Source organism: Lontra canadensis, unplaced genomic scaffold (genome assembly GCF_010015895.1).
Source record: "Lontra canadensis isolate GAN:19392208 unplaced genomic scaffold, GSC_riverotter_1.0 scaffold1, whole genome shotgun sequence".
Classification (NCBI taxonomy): domain Eukaryota; kingdom Metazoa; phylum Chordata; class Mammalia; order Carnivora; family Mustelidae; genus Lontra; species Lontra canadensis.
This window is the reverse complement of record NW_022630995.1, coordinates 14,802,308-14,824,663: the sequence shown is the minus strand read 5'-3', so window position 1 is coordinate 14,824,663 and position 22,356 is coordinate 14,802,308. Positions and strand designations below refer to the sequence as shown.

The 22,356-nt window shown below is 34.5% G+C and overlaps 1 protein-coding gene across 6 annotated transcripts in view; it reads right to left on the bottom strand.

The window, feature by feature from the left end:
- EPHA5 (EPH receptor A5) overlaps nt 1-22,356 on the bottom strand; it is a 342,893-nt gene that overhangs the window by 268,323 nt on the left and 52,214 nt on the right. For all 6 annotated transcript variants that reach the window (XM_032849031.1, XM_032848719.1, XM_032848873.1 and 3 more), the window contains exon 3: nt 182-845. In XM_032849031.1, the coding sequence (XP_032704922.1) occupies nt 182-845 (664 nt within the window). The remainder of the gene's footprint in view (nt 1-181; nt 846-22,356) is intronic.

Here is a 22,356-nt window from a genome sequence, read left to right as displayed (position 1 = left end):
ACATTAAATCTTTGACCATTGCCAGAAATTTTAAAATTTGGAGAGAAATCAAACTTGAGGAGAAATAATCTCCATAAATTAGCAAAGTAAAAGGTCGCCTGTCCATAATCACTGGAGGAAATACACACACATGATCCAACTGAAGCGGACAGCTCCTGCACGTCTGCAGGCAAATTCTTACCTTGACAGGTGCCATTTTTCTCTTCATATCCTGCCTTGCACATGCATTTCCCGATGGGCACCAGCCACTCCCCTTCAGCACTGCAGTGCATTTTGGGTGGTTCGTCTGTCACAGAGTGGTTGACACAGGAGCCCGACACTTCAAGCAATTGCGAAGAATCAGCTCCAGTGATTGTGTCGGGGAACACAGCCAAGTGTCTTACCACCGAAGGGCATTTTTTATAGTACACACGCACAGACACCAGAGCAATGCAAGCACCCACATCTTGAAACGCAAGATAAAATCCCTTTTTGGTTAGCGGTCCTACATCTCTGACCTCTGTATTCAGTTTCATAACCCGGTCACCAAGATCAAGCTCTGTAAAGCTTTCATCGGCCGCAATAGTATCAATTTTGATGTACTGGTTTTCCTTGATGTTTCTCCCGTTCTCATCATCTGATTCAAAGTAATACATGTTAAACGTTTCTTTACAGGTTCCCAGTCCTCCAGGAAGACTGTTGCAGTCCCGCAGAGTAAACTTGAGTTCTATAAAGATTCTGGAAGCACCTTCGTTGGAAATCCAACTGGTCAAAAGCCAGTTATTCTGATTCTGTTCCATAACTTTGCATACTTGGTATGTGTGGATAGGGGCATAATTTTCATCAACTTCGCCAATCTCTTCCCACTGTATAAATAGAAAGACAATTATATAGTATTTAGAAAATAACTAACAAAAATTACCATAGAAAACTATTTTAGATATAGAAATTTCTGCAGCCTTAATCTATGGTATTGGGAGAAGGAGCTCTACAATGAGAATTTTTTTTAAAAATACCTTTTTAAATTAAGTAAATTAATAGAACATTATTCTTTGTCTCCACTAACTCAAAAGTTAACACAAATGAATTTGATGTAAAAGAAAATGCATGTATTTCACAGAAAACGTAGAAGTAAATTGAATGTGGGTGCGGTTAACACGAAGGAGCAGTCAGAGGAAATTAGCTATATTTGGAAGAAAGTTAAGTATGTATACCAACAGAGTAGATAAAGTGTGACAGAAAAAAAGAAGTACATTTTTTAAAAGACAACAGCAGAAAAAAGCAATAAATGTGAAAAAGAAGGGAGAAAAAATGTAAAATGTGAATTCACATTTACTTAATTCTGGCATGTTATAAATAACACATCAATGTAATAATACTTGCAAGAAAATTCATTAGTTTAAAAGCAATAGTAGATGCTTATTTCACTGACCCAATCTGTTTGGGATTCTTTTGCAAATTGGATTGCTAAATGTTTATTCATAAGTGTATCTATAAAACATATACCTAGAGACAGATAAAAAATAGAGATTAAAGTTATATATGAATAGCTTTGGCATTTGAATCCTGAGCTTTTGGGAATGCATTAATTATTTTTACCAACCCATTATTTCACAGAGTGACCTTATGAGTTCTGAATATAAACAGGGTACAGAAAAAAATTAAGTATGATTTATATAGCTTCCAAAATATTTGGTCAGAGAGAGCTAGGCTTAGCTCTTTCCCAATAAAGTATTCCAGTTTTAAGACTTCTGATGTACCGTAATCACTTTCTGAACAGTATAGAAACAAATTTTTATTCTCCATAAAGACATTATTATTATAATTTAAGAAGTTATTTAAAGATTCATAAAGAACCTATGTGTACAAAATTATACGTATTTTTGTTTTAAATCTTTTAAAATGACCCTAAAACACAGAAATCAATGAAATCATACTGATTTCCAATAAATCCAACATGTGATTTCAGACATTAAATATTATAGATAATAAACTTCATAGCCCTTCATCTCTTTAGACATGAAATTAAATAGAGCATTATTTCTTGATTCTGTTCAACTGACACAGATGTGAAAAATGTGGAGTCACAAGGGATGCACATAAATCGTGTACCTCAGATGGTCCCTCTCAAAATTCTAACTGCCATCAGACAGACATAAGTAAAAGGTGCTAATGAGGGAAAACTGCTGAGTTCCTTAAATTCACAAGAGAGAGACATCAAGATTTTATCTTAACCACTTTCCCATCATGGTGTTATGTGAAGCCTTAGTTCTTTCACTTAATCTCAGCTTTGTCTTCTCTCAAAATGTACATAAATTCTACTGTAGCTTCAGGTTTCCAAAACAGCTTTCTATCTCAGCAGTCTGTCACTAAACTATTCACATCGTCTTCCTGAAGTGATCCAGCTATCAATCTTTTTATTATAAATGGTTACTGAATGCCATTATTAACATTTCATGCAAAATAATACCTCACCTAACCGAAAATCATACAACTGATCAACTTAAGTTAAATATATATTTTTGAGTTAGTAAAATGGAAATAGCATCAAAAAATTTCTTCTCTAAAAAAGGAAAATAAAAATGCTACATTATCTCTGTTTTCTTTTATAAGTCTTCCAATACAAAACACAAAAAGACTTCAAATTCTTGACCTTAGATCATTTATAAAATAAAAACTATCTCCGCATCGTAATTCCAATAGGACAGTGCTAGCAAGTGAAAGGAATTGGAGAAGTTAAAGGAATCAGAGCAACAGCATCTTCTAAGGAGATTATAAGGCAAGCAATTCACAGTCGTTGTCTGTATAAAGTCCAAGGTACCACAAATATTGTTAAAAATGCAAGCCAAGTAGCACTCGACAAGACAGCTTAATAGTTACTGCTTCAGGTGATAATTTCAAAGCATGTGCATAAGCATCTTACTTCTCTGAATATTCTCAATTAAGACAAGAAAAATTATAATTTTCTTTGAAGTTAGAATGTATCATGGTGAAATTTTATTTATTTTTCTTTTCAAGTGTCCAAAATATAAATGAAGGCTCACATTTTCTATTTTTAATGAGTGAAGAGAAATACTTTAATTTAAATAATTATAGCCATAAGCCATTCAGAGAATCAACTGGGGAATGCATACACATTTCCCATGAATAAGTGTTACTATGTAGACAAATACGCTAAGACATAGACAAAAAATTTTCATTTATTTTGCATTGACTAGTTGAACTACAACTCCGAATTCTTCCAAGTTTACTTCCTTTTTAATACAAAGCGGACATCTTGCCGTCCTCAGTAGGATCATACTAACGAAGAAGAAACAATGGGATGAAAAGAAAGTAACACCAAGAACTCAAGAATGTGGCAGGTATATCCTTAGACACTTTTGCAAATGTCATGTCAAGGAAATTATAGCAGTTTAATGAAGGCACAGATAGAAAACATAATATTTTTGGTTCAATTTTGTAGGATTTCCTACGACCCCATGGTTTAATAAAAGTATTTGCTGTTCCTTGATTATCATAAGCATGTGCCTGGGCATTTTGGAATTGTCACTGAATGCAATATGTTGGTGTTCTCTTTTCTTCAAGTCTAGCAACTCCTGAAGGCTCACCCTCTGAGCCCATGTTTTTCTCTGTTCCTTTCCTCCTTACTCTAGTATCTTTAAGATTAAAGAACTAGTTTTACACAGTCAGCTTGGACTGGCTTGATTTCTTCCCCAGATGCTTAGGCTTGCTCCTTTTCTTGCTGGGCACTGAAAGCTCTTAAGTTGTATTCAAATTCAATGCTTGACCAGGCACTGCAAGCCAGTCACATTCATCAGAGCAGCGACAAACAAAATGGACTTATTTTCATATCCATGTGTGAATCATGATAAACATCCAAAAGTTAGCGTTACTAACTTTTCCTACCCAAACCAGACCTACTCATAACTCAAACACTCTAGTCATTAAATGTCCCATATAAGATATTAGAAGGGGTCTTCAAAGGTCTGGCTTTATCATTCATATTAGAAATGAGGAAATTGAAGACCAGACAGAAGGAAAGATTTTCCCAAACTCACAGAGGACAACTCTTTCCATCTGAGCATTCCATCTGCCTGTGTCTTCCTCTGTCCTCTTGTTGGCACATCTCTGTCCATGATAGTGTATTTGTGTGTGGTATTCCTTGATTAACTGCCATCAGTTGCTACCCAACTCTGTCAAAAGGAAATTCACATTTTCTCACCATCATCTAGCTGTAAACCTTTTTTCTTTATCTCTCTCTTTTCCTTGCTTCTTTCCTCATGAATTCCTTCCTTCTTTCCTTCCTTTCTCTTTTCCTCCCTCCCTCCCATCTCTCTCTTTCTCTATGTACACACACATCATACACACACAGAGTCTGAAATATAGATATGAGAGTAGACACATGGTTGCCTTATTCTCTACTGTATCTCAGAGTCTGACACCACAGGGCAATATATTATACGAATGAATTAATATCAAATATATACACATTCCTCCTTAGTCCAGAGATCTGTTAATTCAAAATATGCAATAATTCAAACATGGTAAATAAATAATTGTATGATTTGTCTTTTGTGTTTGTTCACACAAAGATAAATTTTGTTGTGCAAATTGTCTAAATTTTATAAATTTAAAACGGAGAGTTTATAAACTCATGGGGTTTTTTTTTTTAAATTAATCTTCAATAAAAAGCTGGAAACATTTAAGATATTTTCTTTTGTTCACTAATCCATACAATTACTTGGAGTTCAGTTTTGTGTATTAACCCATAGAACTAATTTGCATTAACATAGATTTTAATAATTTTAATTTATAGCTTAGTTTAAGTGTTATTTTGACCATGTTTAAAAATGGTCTTTTCGGGGCACCTGGGTGGCTCAGTGGGTTAAAGACTCTGACTTCGGCTCAGGTCATGATCTCAGGGTTCTGGGATTGAGCCCCACATTGGGCTCTCTGCTCAGCAGGGAGCCTGCTTCCTCCTCTCTCTCTGCCTGCTTCTCTGCCTACTTGTGATCTCTACCTGTCAAATAAATAAATAAAAACCTTTAAAAAAAATACTCTTTTCATTTTTTACCCACTAATCTTCTTCACTATTCTGTACAAATTAAAAGCTCAGAATATAGCATATGAGCTAGTAGCACTAAACTTTATTTCACATTTCAGTCAAACAACATTGTGACTTTCTTAGGTATTCTGCTTAGCAGAGTGATATAAAAATATAGCTAAGAATCACTTGCTTTCAGTTTTACTCTGACATGCCCAAAGCATAACTTTGTAGCAAGACCTTGTTTACAACATAAGTGATTCTTTGAATATAGGGATAATTACCTTATATTTGTGATTTAATATCACAGTATTTTGTATAATACTTTTTGAAATGCTCCAAAAAGAAATTAATTCCAGGTTTCCTATTATATTTAAAATACTTTTAAATGTCATTTACTATGATCTGCAGTATGTGTGTATACGTGTGCGTGTATCTTTCCAATTGTTGCCTCCTAATATGTTTACCTAAAGTCTAGAATTCTAGAAGCTTCTTGCTATTCAAAAATCAGATGAAATACAAATAGGGGTGCCTGGGTAGCTGAGCTGGTTAAAGTTCTGCCTTTGACTCAGGTCATAATGGTGCTGCATTGGGCTCCCTGCTCAACAGGGAGCCTGCTTTTCCCTCTCTCTCTGCCACTCCCCCTGCTTGAGCTCTCGCTCTCTCTCAAATAAATAAATAAATTATTTATTTATTTGACACACAGAGAGCACAAGTAGGCAGAGAGGCAGGCAGAGAGAGGGGGAGAGGCAGGCTTCCCACTGAGAAGAGAGCCTGATGTGGGGCTCCATCCCAGGACCCCGGGATGATGACCTGAGCTGAAGGCAGAAGCTTTAACCCACTGAGCCACCCAGGTGCCCCAAATAAATAAAATCTCAAAAATAAATAAATAAATAAATAAATAAATAAAAAAGAAACACAATATAAAAATTCGTAAATTTCAAACAGCGAAGATTTTCAATAGTTTGTGTCACTTTTTTCTATTTTGCTATACTGATTAAAATTAGGTAAAATACAGTCAAATAAAGATATCTGAATTGCTTATTTTCTTGTTTTCCCCAGATGCATGATAAACAATACTAATGTTGGTCCCCATAACATTTTATAAAACTTACTATACTTACATAAAATTAAGTTTTTCCTTTCTTTTTCTTACATTTTTTAAATTTTTGTTTTTTGTTTTTACTTATTTGACAGAGAGCAAGCATGAGTCAGCTACTTCAGAAATTCAATCTTTCTAATAGCTATGGTTCTTTAGTAAAGTAAATATGACAAAATCTATCAACTTTCAACAAAAATAATTTGAACCAACAATCCTGCTCCATTTCCTCAATAATATGTTAGATTACATCAGATAGGCATTTGAGTTGCTTAAAACATCTTTAAAATTCATGAGTATTATGCAGAAATATTACTAGAGATAACTCAATTAATTTTCTGTGTATGAATAAAGGTGAAGTCAATTACATGGGCTCAAATTCATGAAATAAAAATACTTGAGAAAGACATAAATTAAACTTTCAAGTATATATGAATAGTTTCACAGGGAACCATGGGCAATTGAGCATCTGCTTACAACACTGAATATGAATGTCAGAAAGGAGATTTTTTCCCCTAAAAAAAATTCATAGTTTTTTCTTTAATGTTGAAACACCTTTTTTTTGAAAAAAATAAATAAATAAATGAGAAGAAAGAAAATAATAAATTCTTTCTTGTATTTGTTAAAAAAAAAATTATCCAAATGCAGTTGAATTGAATTGGACATGGGGAAATCAAAAGGACCGTATCAGTGAAACATGCACAGAGAGGTTCATGATTTTAGCAAAACCGGAATTTCCTACTAAATACTGTGATGAACATGATCTAAAAACAAAAAAGAAAATGTATATATCACAACTCTATACATTTATTGTTATTCCATGTTTATGAAGGCATAAAAATAGTATCACATAAAATTATAAAATATGTCATAAATACTACATGTTTTAAAATCTGGCTTTCTCCTTTGAAAAATTCACTTAGGAAAACCAACTCAAATTTTTCAAATGGTCAGTAATTTAAAAGGTGGCATGAGCTAAGTGGATAAGTACTCCTGGAATTAACAAATGAATATATTGATTTAAAATCTTAAATGAGCTCATTAGTATTTTATCGAAAGGCAGTCCCATTAAATATGATACCTTATCTAGCTTGTCCGTGATTTTGTCCTATAGAGTTGTAATTTTAAAAGAAGCAGCTAAAAACAATTAGATTTATAAATCACTGGTCTAGTTTAGTTCCATGTCAGTCACACTGTCTATCAGGACAACACGCTTAAGTCGCTTACCACTGTATATTTTCTATCATGTTAAATACGAAGAGATGGTCAACCCAACATTTGATAACATGTAAAACTGTTGGAATATTAATAATCTTTCATGTACTATAAAAAAGTTTATATGACAATAAAAGTTTACATAGTCTATGAGTTTCTATCTTTCTAAAGAAATGATTGTGATCTCAATTCCATACTTACTCAAGCAAGAGTACATATTTACCATGAACATTATAAAGTCTAAGAAGTCATACATTTCTATGTTTCAGGATTTCACAGTGGACACATATGTGCACACACACACACAGGTGTACACATGCACACACACATACACTGTAAAGAATTCCTTCCTGACAGTCATTGTGAGATGTTAGAAATGATCCTCCCAGTGTTATTTAAATGCGTATCTTCTCAATAACACTTAAAATTTCAGAGTCACATTACTACTCTCTTTAATATAAATACTGTCCTCTTACAGATAGCTACAAATTCTGTGGGGAAGCTTTCTTTTCAAAGCAATATGAAAGTTTCAGTAAATGAGGGGAAAAAAAAACATTTTACTTGGAATTCAATTTAATGAAAATAAAGTATATTAACTTCTGGTGCATTTGATATCTCAGGCAAAACAATTATACCCTTTCTATTCTGGCAAGAAAAAAAAATCAGTAAACCATTTGCAACTCTGGATTATTAATCCAGCCTATAAAATATACCAGAAAATATAATGTTGTCTGTGCTCTCTAGTCATTACTCTGGTCTCATTTTTCAATAGATAATATTGCACTTGCAGTGTAGGCCTTGATAACAGTGCCCGTAAATCCATTCCATATTTCACATTAATCATGTTCATGTAATCAGTGGCTATTCAACACAAATTTCCATCCTTTTTGTTGGGAAACAGTCACACTGGAGCTTTGAGCCTATTCAAGCTTAAGGGACTGTATTGCCATAATATGGACTGAAGTCTACTTCATCCACTTGCCACAGCTATATTAATGAAATTCTGTAGAAATGGAGGCCATCTACATTTAGCATGTTGTCATGTCAGGAGCTGGAACTTCCTAGGGAGTGGTTTTATTTTTCAGAATCCCAGTGCTGCTCTCTTTGATATGGAACTAAAAGAAGGCACAGCCATAGGTCCGTGGCAAATCCCTCCTCTGCATTTGCTGAGCCTTGACTGGCCAAGACAGGGATCTCGACAAAACAACAGCTCTTCGAGTAAAACGTGGGCATTTAAAATGTTTGAGAATCCTATGCGCATGTGTAAAGTAATCTCATATTATACACATCTGCATAGTAAAGCTATGCAGTAAGGTATCCACTAAGTTCTATATATTTTCTATTTTCTACACTTGCATTGCCAGAAAACTCATATATTCATAACGCATATGAGCATTTTGCTGAATACTCCACAGCACATAATTTTGGGAATTTCTAGTTACGGTATTGACTGATAATTGCTTTGCTGTAGCTACTTAATGGAATGTCATATAATGATGTCTTAAATTCTGGCTATTCTCCTGTGATACATTTTCGTAGTACCTCGTTTATATTCTGTTGTCAGTTTACATGTCTATATACTCGACCAGATTCACTCAATGACAAAGAAAACTGTTGTCAATTGTTTGTGTATCCCCAATGTTTAGAATTTTGTCAGGAGAGTTGTAGAAACTCAATACATATTTATTGAGTGTATGCACATAAGAATGAAAGAATGAATAAGTGAATAAAAGAATAAATGAGTAAAAACAAAAACAGCCATTTGATTTACTGCTTTACTCAGTAACGTGCTGGGATCTACAGCAAGGGAACAGAAAGAACTTTCAAGTGAGTTATTCCTCCTTTTTCTAGAAGCAATATAGTCAGAGAACACTTGGCATGTCAACCCTGAAATGTTGCCAGCCTTTTGCTCTGGCCACTATTTTATTCCTCTCAATAATAACTCCCACCAGAAGAATGGCAAGGAAAGAAAGAGAAGGTTAAACTGAATTCTGTCAAATGTTGTTAAGAGTTGGCAGCTCCAGGAAAGGTTTTATACCAAAGAGAATTGAATCTAGTAGAAAAAGAGGCTACCTGAATCACTGTGAATTTCATTTATCTGTGTATCTCTGTTCCTAATTATCACTGGTAAGTGACAGTTGGAAAGCCCATGGAGGTCTTAGAAGATTATAAATTTAGTAAATGGTCAAAGCATAACATTTAAAAATTTCAGTGATTCATGCAAAGAAATTTCATAATGATTTTGCATTTCATATGATGTTGAGGCTTGCTCCAACCAGCTTCTTTTTACATAAAATAAGATATTAAAGTTATATGGTGGTATCTGAAATTTCTATTGTGACAAGATCTAATTAGGCTAAATGAAATGTAAAGTTTGAAGGCTGGAACATAGATTCTCTTTCACTCACCCCAATCCTCCCCATATACAGAGACTTATTATATAAATTTATGTGTATATATATTTATATTCACTTATTTTATATATATGTGTGTGTGTGTGTGTGTGTGTATCATTTGGGCTCATATGTGTGTATATATAATCATTAGGGCTTATATACATATTCATACACTCCCGTTCACTTGACCCAAATGAAGGTAAGTTATAAGACTAAAAAGAGGTTTTTTTATACATATCTGAGAAGCAAGATACAGAGTCTCAATAATTCTTGTCATATTTAATTACAACTCTTGTAGAAAACACATCATATCAAAATAAAATGCTAAAATTTTAATTATTCCAAAATATATCAAAGCAAATATTTACTGGAAATTTTTAAAAAGCAGAAAAGTTTTATAGATCTCAATACATGTAGCCAATTTTTTTTTTTTTTTTTTTTTTTTTTTTTTGCTTAATAGAAAGTCTCATTGTTCTTCTCACAAGAATTTACAGCCATACGTTAGAGCTAACCACCTTATAGCATCAAGGCAGAAATCTGATCTCTTTGACAACCTGCCAACTGTTTGTATATGTACGTTCATTGATAACACTTTACTTCAGAGTCATTTTCACTAGTCTATTATAAACAGTTTGATGTATTCTACATAACTGAAAAATGAGGTCTTTAACAAATTATTTGAGAAGTGAATATTTTGCAGAGTTTCATAAACCAGCATTAGATAAGCATACAAATATATATAAGTTGAAGCATTTAAAAAAAACTGGACTATCTTCATTAGAAAAAAGCTATTAAAAGAGGAAGTTTGTTATTTAATAATAAAATATAAAATGTTATCCAAATTAGAATCACCAACCATAAAGAATATATAACTATAAGAACTATACATTGATATTAAATAAATGAATTTGATTTATGCAGCCTGGTTTTGTAAGTGTACCTCTAAATGGAAGATGAATAATGGACTTAGGAAATTTTTTTTTAATTTAAGCTGCCTTAACTCTTTTTTTTTTTTTTTTTAAGATTTTATTTATTTATTTGACAGAGAGAGATCACAAGTAGATGGAGAGGCAGGCAGAGAGAGAGAGAGAGAGGGAAACAGGCTCCCTGCTGAGCAGAGAGCCCGATGTGGGACTCGATCCCAGGACCCTGAGATCATGACCTGAGCCGAAGGCAGCGGCTTAACCCACTGAGCCACCCAGGCGCCCTTGCCTTGACTCTTTTTTCCCTCAGCTAAAATACCTTAAAGGTGACAGTATTAAACACTCAGCAAGAGATGCACCAAGTGAGCCTCATTAATATATATACAGACCAGATTTTCCCAGGTAATACCTATGTGTACAGAATTCCCATTCAATTTAAAAGGGTCATGATTACATAAATATATAAATGAAATCCTTAGCTTATTATTTGTCAAAGTAAACCCTACTCATTCTCTTTTTTCTTTGCATTTCCTTCTAAAATATTTATTTATACCAGCATCTCTTCTCTCTCTCTCTCTTTTAAATTAATAATACTATTTTAGAGTTCCTATTTTTTTTTTTTTTTTATTTATTCCTTGGCTCAATTTAGATGACCTACAACAGAGGTTTCTAAACACTAGTTTAAGGGCATTTGGATGGCTCAGCTCTTGGTTTCAGTTCAGATCATGATCTCAGGGTCATAAAAAAGAGCCCCTTGTGGTGCTCTGCCCTGGGCATGGAGCCTGCTTAGGGGTCTCCCTTCTCTTCTCTCTCCGACGCTCCTCCCCCACAAATGCACGCACCCTCAAAGGGAAAACAAAAACAAAAACCACTGGTTTAATTGTCAATCATAGCTACCTCTAGTGATTATTAAAAATACATATTTTAGGGTAGGCACATGGCCTACAGAATCCTGGGACCCAGGAATATGTATTTTTAATAATACAGGATAATTAATAATTGTTTAAAATGTCTTAACTACCTAAAATGCGTCTGGGATTTTCTTAAATATTCAAGGTTACTTTAACACAGGTCATCTTCACCAGGATCCATTGAGGAAGTTACTATTATTTAGATGGGAAAACTAGGGAAGTTATATAGATATAAGTTATCTATAGGGAAGTTATATAGATACCATAACTAGGGAGTTATGGTATCACTTCAGAATCCTAGCTGTTGATTTCTTGTCACTTACCCAGCCTCTTTTGGGTGAGTCTAACATTTAACTAGGTTTCTATAGAATGTCCAATAAATGTGGATAACCTCACAGGTAGCTACACTGTGCCGGCCTCTCAAACTAAACAAAAAGTGCCAAAAGAAGGAACACTATATATTCATATTTTGGATCCTTTACTTGAGTTCTTAGTATAGATTTGTTGAACTTATTCTTCTTTTCAAATCCTCGGAGTAGAAATCACCAAAATCATACGCACTGAGGAAACATATAGGAAACTTTCCTTTTATGATACGGCCTATTCTATCACTGACCTAAACACTTTCTCCTACGTCCCAAGCCCATTTCTTAACAGTCTTAAAACTCTTTTTTTTTAAGATTTTATTTATTTATTGACTGAGAGAGAGAGATCACAAGAAGGCAGAGAGGCAGGCAGAGAGAGAGGAAGGGAAGCAGGCTCCCTGCTGAGCAGAAGACCCGATGTGGGGCTCGATCCCAGGAACCTGAGATCATGACCCGAGCCGAAGGCAGAAGCTTTAACCCACTGAGTCACACAGGTGGCCCTTAATACTCATTTTTATGAGGAGTAATTCTTGTTACCATTAGCTATGATTTTTTTTTTAATTTTAGAATTTTGAACATATTTATGTTCCTAAATTTACTATTTGAGATTGTCTGTGGCTGAGATTCTAGAAAGCTAAAGGAAATGGCCAAAATTATACCTCATCTTAGTATGTAGCCCAGATAAGGTCCAGGTTTCAGGTCTAGAAACACAGAAAAATAAACTGAGTTGGATTAAGAAGAATTTATGCCCTTTCCCTCTAAGCATAATCTCTATGCACACTGTTCTTTTAAATACACTAAAAATTAACACAACGTTCCTTTATTATACTGGAATTCCATTCAGTGTTTTGTTTTGTTTTTCTGTGAAAAATGATTGCCATTCATTAGTTTGTTTACAGAGATATGACATATTTTTTTTTGTTTAGTTTTTAAATCTACCTTCTTTGTTTATGATAGCTACACAGAATGCACAATCATTCAAAATCTCCTATCTGTAGGTCGATAGAAACCTTTCTATAAGAATCAAAGTCAAAATAATGTTTCATTTCTTAAGCGGGGTTACATATATCGCTGTGAAATGAAAGCAACCCATGAAATTTTGTTTGGCTAAAAGTTTGCTTAAACAGAATAGAAATTCATATTTTCTGAGAGGAAAGGGAAATAAATGTACTTGAAAAATAATCCAGGTAACTTGAAGAATCAGATAATGGATTTCCATAAACACAAAGGCCTCAAAGCCTTCTCCATGCATGGGAAGGAAGTGGAAAAGCAAAAGGTGACAAGTTCTTTCTTTCTTACAATTAGACAGGAGGAATGCAGGAAGTGAGCAACGACTACTCAGGGAACAGTGCGCTCAATACTTACATGTGTGTCCGACATCCGTATGTGTCTCTACAAAGGAGGTCACCATTTTTTTGCACCATATATTGAAATTCATTAGGAGAAGCAATGGAGTAATTGCTAACCTCAGACACTGGTCTTGGAAAAATGATTCTCACCTTAATCAGCACAGAGCCTAGTTTGAATAATGAACACTGCAGGCATGTGTAGTGAGGTTAAAGAACAAAAACTGAAATAAAAACATTGGGGAATATCACTTGTTTTCACAAATTGCTTCCTCCTTTACATAATCTAGTTCCCACAATATGCACCAACCTGGGAAGACACCTGCACCCAGGAGTGGTAAATACTAACTGTGGCCAGAAGGGTGAGCTAATGAATGTATTGATATAATGAATCTAGATTTTAAACTTTACGGAGATAAGACATCCATATTTGATTATCAATGTCAAATACAGTCACTGAAACATACTGATGTGGGGAAACACAGGTAGAAGAAAAGTTATTAAATTTCTTTGCTTCCTAGAGCCCACTGAGAAGTCCTTGAAACAGGCAGAGTGACATTCCTCTAGGGACTCAACTGCCTCTACCTTAATACTTTGCAACAGGCAAAAGGCAGTCTTAGCCTGACCACACTCCCCCACCCCCATCAAGGACCCTGTATATCTACTTTAACATATAAAAATTCTTTTGGAAACTTCCTTTATCTCTAAACCCTCCAAGATATGTGCTGGCAATCATTCCCAAGCATATGGCTTACCGATATGCATCTAAAGGGTCTCATGACTAAGGCTTTATTAGATGGTAATAAATGATCTTTTCCCAACAACAGCTAGCTCCTCAAGGTCCTGGAAAACTTGCTTCCAAAATTCCTTAGAGACTCACGTTATCCCTGATCCCCTACCAACTGGCAAGTATATAGTGGACCACACCTCACAAGCCCAGGGTAGCAGCAGCTCTTTCTGCCCATGGGTCCTGTCCTCGTGCTTTAATAAACATTTCAACATTTCAAAACAAAGACGTCTCAAGAATTCTTTCTTGGTCGACAGCTCCGGACTTCACCCACTGAACCTCACTTATATTCTAAAACTTCATCAGTAATAAGCGGGCGATTATGTTTATAAATTGATATATACAACTTCTTTTCTCCATTAGACATGAGCAGCTTAAAGTTTGTCTTTCATTTCTCCATTTACAATGTACACAGTACCAGTACAAAGAAGATTTACAGTAAATGTTGTTTCATTGAACAAATGAATGGAGGCACCAAAAACAAAGAGAAAAAGGGTCCAGAAATCATAATCCATGAGAAAAATTAAGACCCAGAACTAGAAAGAAAATCAAGTGTCCAGGGACAAGAATACAAGTTCAAATATTGAGGTATTCCCTGAAAACTCTTGCACTAGGTTTTAGCATGTAATGTTTTTATTAGGATTTCTACTGTGTTGGCATATATAATCCTGGAATAATTTTCTGGCTGTTTTCTATACCCAATACTAGGTTGTGTGTGTCTGTACATGGATATGTTTCTGAGCATGTTAGAAATTTGGGAAAATATAGGGTAGGTGCATTGGGCAGCAAACATTCAGTATTCAGGCTGCAAAGGAGAGGTTGCAATCCATTAAGGCCTCAGATTAAAGTTTCACTTAGCTTCTGTTTTGCTGCAGCGTAAGAAGTATGATTAAACCTCAGGTAAGTGTCCTAAGGCTAAAATTATCCAGTTAGACTTAACATGCTCTAGGCATCTTTATATTAGTCCTATGTAATTGTATTCTATTCAGATTGCTTTATTTTACAAAAAAAGTAACTTCTTTTTTGTTTAGAATCACCTCTGAATACTATTTCATTTGGTATACTACTTATAGATGAACTGTAAACTTATTACAGTTTTGATTATATCTACCAAGTAGATTCTTAGTGAACTAGAAATAACAGTAAATATCATAGCAGTGTAAAGGCTTTCTAGAAAAATACTTATGCCTTAATTTAGTTTATCTGTTCACACGTGGATCTGAATCACACATATCCTGAATTTACCAAAGGGTGTTCAAGGCAGAAGTAACATGGCCAATTTGGAAAAACTCTAGATAGAAGTCCAATGTTCCAGTCTGTAAATGAGGACAATATTTCACCTCACTCCCAAATGTTAGCTAATGGAACATGAGTTTTTACTAAGTCTTAAAGAAATGAGAAAAATGTACTAAGTATTTCTATAAAACCAAATTTATTCAATTTAATGAAATATTCTTTCTTTTGGGATTATATGCTTCCCATTACTTTTGAATTCTTTTTTTTTTTTTTTAAGATTTACCTATTTATTTTAGAGAGAGAGACAGAGAAAAATTAAGTGAGGGGGGAGGAGCAGAGGGAGAGAGAGAGAGACATAGAATCTCAAGCAGACTCCTCAGCGACCAGGACTCAATCTCACAACCCTGAGATCATGACCCAAAATGAAACCAACCAAGAGTCAGAACCTTAACAAATTAAGTCACCCAAGTGCCCCAAGAATTCCCTTTTTTAATGAAACAATAGGAATAATAGAAGATAATCATAATAGTGAAAACAAATTTTTATTTAGGGAGCACTTTGAGTTTAATTTTTAAATCAGTGGTTGGTGAACATCATAATTACAGTTCTTCGAGATGCTTGTTGGGTTTCGCCTGTGAAAAAGAAAAAATGAATGATGCCTCCCCAAACGAACTTGGTCTGGCTTTTGAAGAAAACTGTGCGCAGTATTTGAACTTGGAGTTTATATAGCTTCAATTATTAATAAAAGCAGAGCAGTTGCTGTGTCATGTTAGAGATTGAGCAAGCCTAGGTAATGTCAAGTATTGTTTTAACACTTAATTTTAAGGGTATGTATTCTTTATATAACAATTTATTATTAACTGATTTAGATAACATGACTTCAGGTAGTTTAACTTATGAAAAGAAAGCACTCCCAAATTATTTGTAACTAACCTATCTGAATCTTAGGAAACATATTCTTATAATAAAACAATTTTATTAAAGGAAATTGTGTTCCTGGGCCATAAGTCTCACGTAAGGCTATTAACCTATGCAATATGTAATTAATATATATGATATCGTTTCCATGAGAAGCACATTTAAAGTTATAATTAAGGATGTCTAGGATGCCTAGTACTCAAAGCTCTGTTGCAATAATCCCAGGGATCTAAATCCATATTTCTGAAAATGAGGGAAAATTCCCTGTCCAACCACATATTCATTTAGTTGTTCATTCATTCAACAATGATATTGATCACGTACCATGCTCTGGAGACACAACAGTGAACAAGAAAGACAACTGCATGTTTTTTACATTATATTTATACCTAAGACACTCTCTTAGGAGGTATATAATAGTAAGATAATGTATCATATAAAGTTGGGTTTCTGATAAGTGTTAGAAAGGAAATAGTAAGTCTCTGTTAGAGCTTTCCAAGGTGGCTGTATGAAGCCCGAGGCTCCAGGGTTTTAGAATTCTAGGTGTATTCAAAACAGCCACTCCATGGAGGCTGAGGCATAAAAACTTTGCAGTAAGTGGCTCCATAATGACTATCCGAATAGCACTATTTTATCCTTATCATAAAATGGTAATGCAGCATATCTATTATTCAGTGTCATAGAACAATATAACAAAATATCCTAATGAAATTACATTAAAAATTGTGATAGATATTTTATTCTTAGAAATAAATAAACTATGTGCTTTAACAACTATGTGCTTTCATAGCAGTATGGAAACTATTATAATTAATAATGAAAACTTAAGGTTTTATTTGACAAAATTACTAAATTCTATGTAAAATTTCAGAAAATGTTAATCCATCAGTAATTAATGAATAATGTCCAAAAAATTAAGGTAAAATCCATGATCTAACAGCTAACCTCACATTGCACTATTACAAATTATAATACTGATCAGAAACTAGGAAAATAGAAATCAGCTGAAAAACCTGGAGAAATTTATGATAATAGAGGAAGAATAAAGTGGAAAGAATGACTACACTTCAGGAAAAGTTAAGTAGGAGATAAAATAATTACATAAAAATTTATTGAATTAGTTTAAATACAAAGGCAATCCTAGTGACATTTCAAAACCAAAAATTGAATGCTTTTAAGTTTGCTTGTCATTATTCAATGCTTTTCATATTAGTGATTTACAAATCTACTGGGGAGTGTGGTTGTCACACATCAACGATGTGCAGTTTGCTGACTACAGATGGGACAAGAACGTTCATTTTACTGCTATAAAGAACTGCACTTCTTTTTAAAATTGTAACAGAATAAACTCCCATTGTTATCTTTCTCCTTATGTTTAACAAATTGAAAGGTAGAGGTCTTTAAGGGCACAAATTACTGAAAATAATTTCATCCTCAAAGGAAGTTAACAAATTCAATAGACAAAATGGTCATTTAAAAACAACTGTTATTGGGTCACCTGGGTGGCTCAGTCAGTTAAGTGTCTGCCTTCGACTCAGGTCAGTATCTCCGTCCATGTCCTGGGATTGAATCATACATGGGTATCCCTGCTCAGTGGGGAGTCTGCTTCTCCCTCTCCCCACACCTCTTGCCCCAGCTCATGTGCACTCTCTGTCTCTCTCATATAAATAAAATATTTTAATTTTTTAAAAATAAAAACAACTATTATTTAAAAATAGGAATTGGCATAGATGGAATGACCACCTCAGATTTTAATGTCGCTATGCATGCTTGATCTGATTGCTACCACTCTAAGGGTATTTAAGACTTAGATAAGTAAAGAAAAAAAACTTTCCCTTATGGTGGAACTAAGTAAGCTTGATCATATGTGCTCCCCTACATAAATTATAGAATGTAAAAGAAGCACTTAGAGATATGTTGTGGGGGAAAAGCCACTAAATGCAGCAATAGACTGAGATAATAGAAAAGAAAGACATGCATGTAAAGAGTATTGTGCTACCTATTTTTTTCTGAAATTGCCAATTTATTATATAAAATATATAAAATGATTACTTGTCTTTTTACATAGCTTTATAGATAACACTCATCTATGAATTATTTATTTATTTATTTATTTATTCATGTTACATATGCACTTCATTTCATGCACAGATGCAATCATACAGTGTAGAATAAAGAAAGCAAGCTGTTATGTTCTTCAGACATCAAATGATGCTAGCTATGACATTCAGAAATATTAAGATATCAAGCCTTTAAAGTGCTTAATATTTCCCTCTGAGTTCTCCTATGAGGTAAGTCAATATTCTCAACCCTAGAAAGATTTAGTAATTGACCTACTTGACCTAATTCATAAAAGGAGGCCAATGCAAAAAAATGAGCTAAATTTAAAAATCTCCTTGTAGCTGCGGTTGTGACTACATGATAAGAAACTGTCTACAATATAATAAATGATTCAATTTGCAGTTAAAAATAAGTAAAACTGATTTTGGAATCCCCAACTGACACAGCCAGTATCTGGATTCCAGTATGTGGGTCTGTTAGCAGTTATTTTAATCTTTATTTAAAGAAGGCACTTCAATAAATGTTAACTGAATATCACATACAGCCAAGTTATACTTTGAGCAACAGTTTTACATTTTGAAAAGAGGCATTTTGTAAAACATGGCTTGATATTTAAATTTGTCCCTGGCAGTGGAGAAATAAAACATCAATTTACTGCAATAACAAAAAACACTTTTGAATTTCTGAGGTTTGATAAATACTGCAGTAAAGTTCTAACATATCATTGAATACAAGATTTACTCTTTATGTTTCCCAAAGTCCACAGAAAATATCACTATTATCTACTTCGTTATTTTGAAAAAATATTTAAATATTATTTATCTGATTTTAGAGTTTCAAATTTCATTGTTAAAATCCTTTACAAGACTTGAACTGTTTTATGTATTCAATTGTATAACAGATAATCTCCAGTCCTGAAACACTGTTTTAAGAAGTCAATGTCTGTTGCATCTCTGTATCCTGAATGCCTAGTATAATTCTAGAAAATCAAAAGATTTGTTGGATATATATTTGTTGAACAAGTGGATGACTGACTATATAAACCACAACTACATCAAGAAATTAAGTCCAAGGGCATAATTTCAATGTTATATGCAAGATCATATAATTTCAAATCAAAGTTTTATTTAGAAAATCCACTTGTGCATGTGTGATGCAGTAGATTTAGATAAGATACAATATTTTCACATGACATGAAATCAATAGACTCTTCTGTGAAATTTTGCAGTTTCTTTCTCTGTCCTATCAAGGGGCAATAGATGAGATTACATAGATGTTTAATTAAAGCATGAGCTAAATAAATAATTCAGTTTCTCATTTATGTAAATGAAAAGGGAATTTATCTGATTGACCCTTGGAAAAAGTAGATCTGAAATCTCCAACAGTAGCTTGCATGTTGAGCTCACTGTTTCTTTAATATGAATATAGAATAAGCCTAATGTGGCCCATCCAACTGTGTGTAGGCTGTAATTTTCAGTGACAGACTAGCTAGTTGTTATTATGGTGCCTTGGACAAAATTTCCAGACGTGTAGGAAAGTGGCTCATAGGCACTGTTCCATATGCCATTATGATAAAGGAGAAAAACATATTCCTTCACTCCTAGTTCTCTGTATCATTGCATTCAGATAGGTTTTAAAAGACAAAGTTCTTTATTTTGAAGAAAATGTTTCCTAAACTGTGTTTCACTGAAAGTTCTTCACAAAGATGTTCCTGAATATAGTGTGTAAAATGTTTCCTGATCAAGTGTGGGTTAACCTGCGGTGCCATTAACATGTTTAAGGCTTAGTATAATGCAGCAGGTAGAGAAAATTAAATGTTTAGTCCATTTAATTTAAATTTCCCCAACTTACTTAAGTATAGAACTCCTTCAGCTTCACACATTTATTTCCTGTTTCAGTCTTTAGTAAAATATCACTTTGAGAAATATTGGACATCAATTCAGGAGTTCCGGTCCTCCTGAATTTATTTGCCTAAAAGTCTGTCTTGCTTAATAAATACATATTCACTTAATGGAATGTATAGTTTAACCAAAAGAAAGAAAGAGAAACAGAGAGCAAGAAAGAGAGAGGGAGAGATCTATCTCCAATAATTCTCATTGCCTCTTCTGGGTCTGACCACATTATAACTTAATACTCCTTTAGAAAAATAGAAATTGGCACCTGTCTTAGTTCAGGTTCTATAACAAATAGCACAGACTAGGTGACTTCAACAACAAATATTTATTTCTCACAGTTCTAGAGTCTGGGAAGTCCAAGATGAAGGCTCCAGCAGATTTAGTGTCTGCTTACAGAGCAACACCTTCCTGCTATATTCTCATATGGCAGAGAAGGAGAAGAGGATAGAGACACAGAAGGACATACTTCTCTCCCCTGCCTCCTCTCAAAAGGCCACTATTTACACCTTGAGCTCCACTCTTTCAACCTAATTACCTTCTGAATGCATCACCTCCTAAAAGCCTCCCATTATGATTTTAACATATGAATGGGAGGGATGTGGCCCAGTCAGTACAGAGCAATCAATACCTAAAATATCAAACTTCAACAAATTCACACCTCAGTTCTCAGACTTAACCACTCCACGTAGAACCATAGAATTGATTTCTTCATTAGATTTACACAAATTCAAACTTTGAGCTAATTCATGGTGCTAGTATTTTTGTACACATTATTATCACTTATTCTGTCAGATTTCAAATCAAAGTCAGAACTATAAAAGCATAAAATGTGGGGGTGCCTGGGTGGCTCAGTGGGTTAAGCTTCTGCTTTCGGCTCAGGTCATGATCTCAGGGTCCTGGGATAGAGCCCCGGCATCCAACATCCAGCTCTCTGCTCAGCAGGGAGCCTGTTTCCCTCTCTCTCTCTGCCTTCTGCTCTGTCTACTTGTGATCTCTCTCTCTCTGTCTGTCAAATAAATAAAATCTTAAAAAAAAAAAGGCATAAAATGTGGGCATTAAAAGAATCTTAAAAATTACCAACAATCATTTTTTACTACATGAGTAAACTGAGATAATTAAAGTTTGGAACAACTCACAGATTGTTATCATTATTGTTTGTTGTACTGTTCTTGCCATTGTCTTTGTGGTGGTGGTTTTCACAGTTTCAGGCAATATGAATTCACTTTTAAAGAACACTCTTTAAAGTGTATTGGAAATCTGACTGAAAGGTCCCCCAATAATGGGTCCATGATCAAGGGAGCGAGACTGATACAAAGCAAAGGTCAAGCAAAGCTTTATTTAGCGCCAAGCATGGAGAAAGAAACCGACCCGATGGGCCGTCTGTTACAAAGAGGCGACCCCTCCCTGTCTAACAGACTAACTTTTATAGAGCAAAGGCCATGTTGTTGAGCCTGGCTACATGCAGGTGGCCAATGAGATTATAACACACAGAGAAAGCTGCAGTCATGCTAGGTCCCACACAGGTGGCCAACTGAACTACAATTCACCCCATAGTAGCTATTGGAACTAGTCTATCACCTTGGTCAGAATTGGCGCCCAAAAGGCAGGGCCCACACTCCTTGGTAGCTAGGGAGACAGCATGCACGCTTTACTGATTGGATGTCTTCACCTGGCCCGACTCATCCCTGCATCCGGGCTCTGTTCTCTCTACCTGACATGACCCACCCTTGTATTTGGGCTCCGTTATCTGGCACTGGTTGACCATATTTTACTGGTTTCCTGGACTTGCTTTTAAGTAGATTCCCCTGGGATGGGGGGGCAGGGGCAGTTTAAGTTTTACTGCATAAACAACAAAATCACTGTTTCACCGGATGGAATCACTCTGGCTAAACAGGCCCTTACACTGACCACACTGCACTACTACAAAGAACCCCAACTATAAAATCCTATGGTTCATCATTATTTTTTACACAACTTGTCCTAAAGTTTCCATCTGAGGGAGTGGAGTGCATAAGAGAATATTTAATTCAATATTTTACTGATTGAGTATATGATATTGTATCTTCATACTCATTTCTACTTTCAAAGAACAACACAATAAACATGTAGATGTCAGGAATGAACTTCAGTGCACTAAAAAATAATGCTACCATGAAAACCACAGATGGCTGGCTAGCTAGA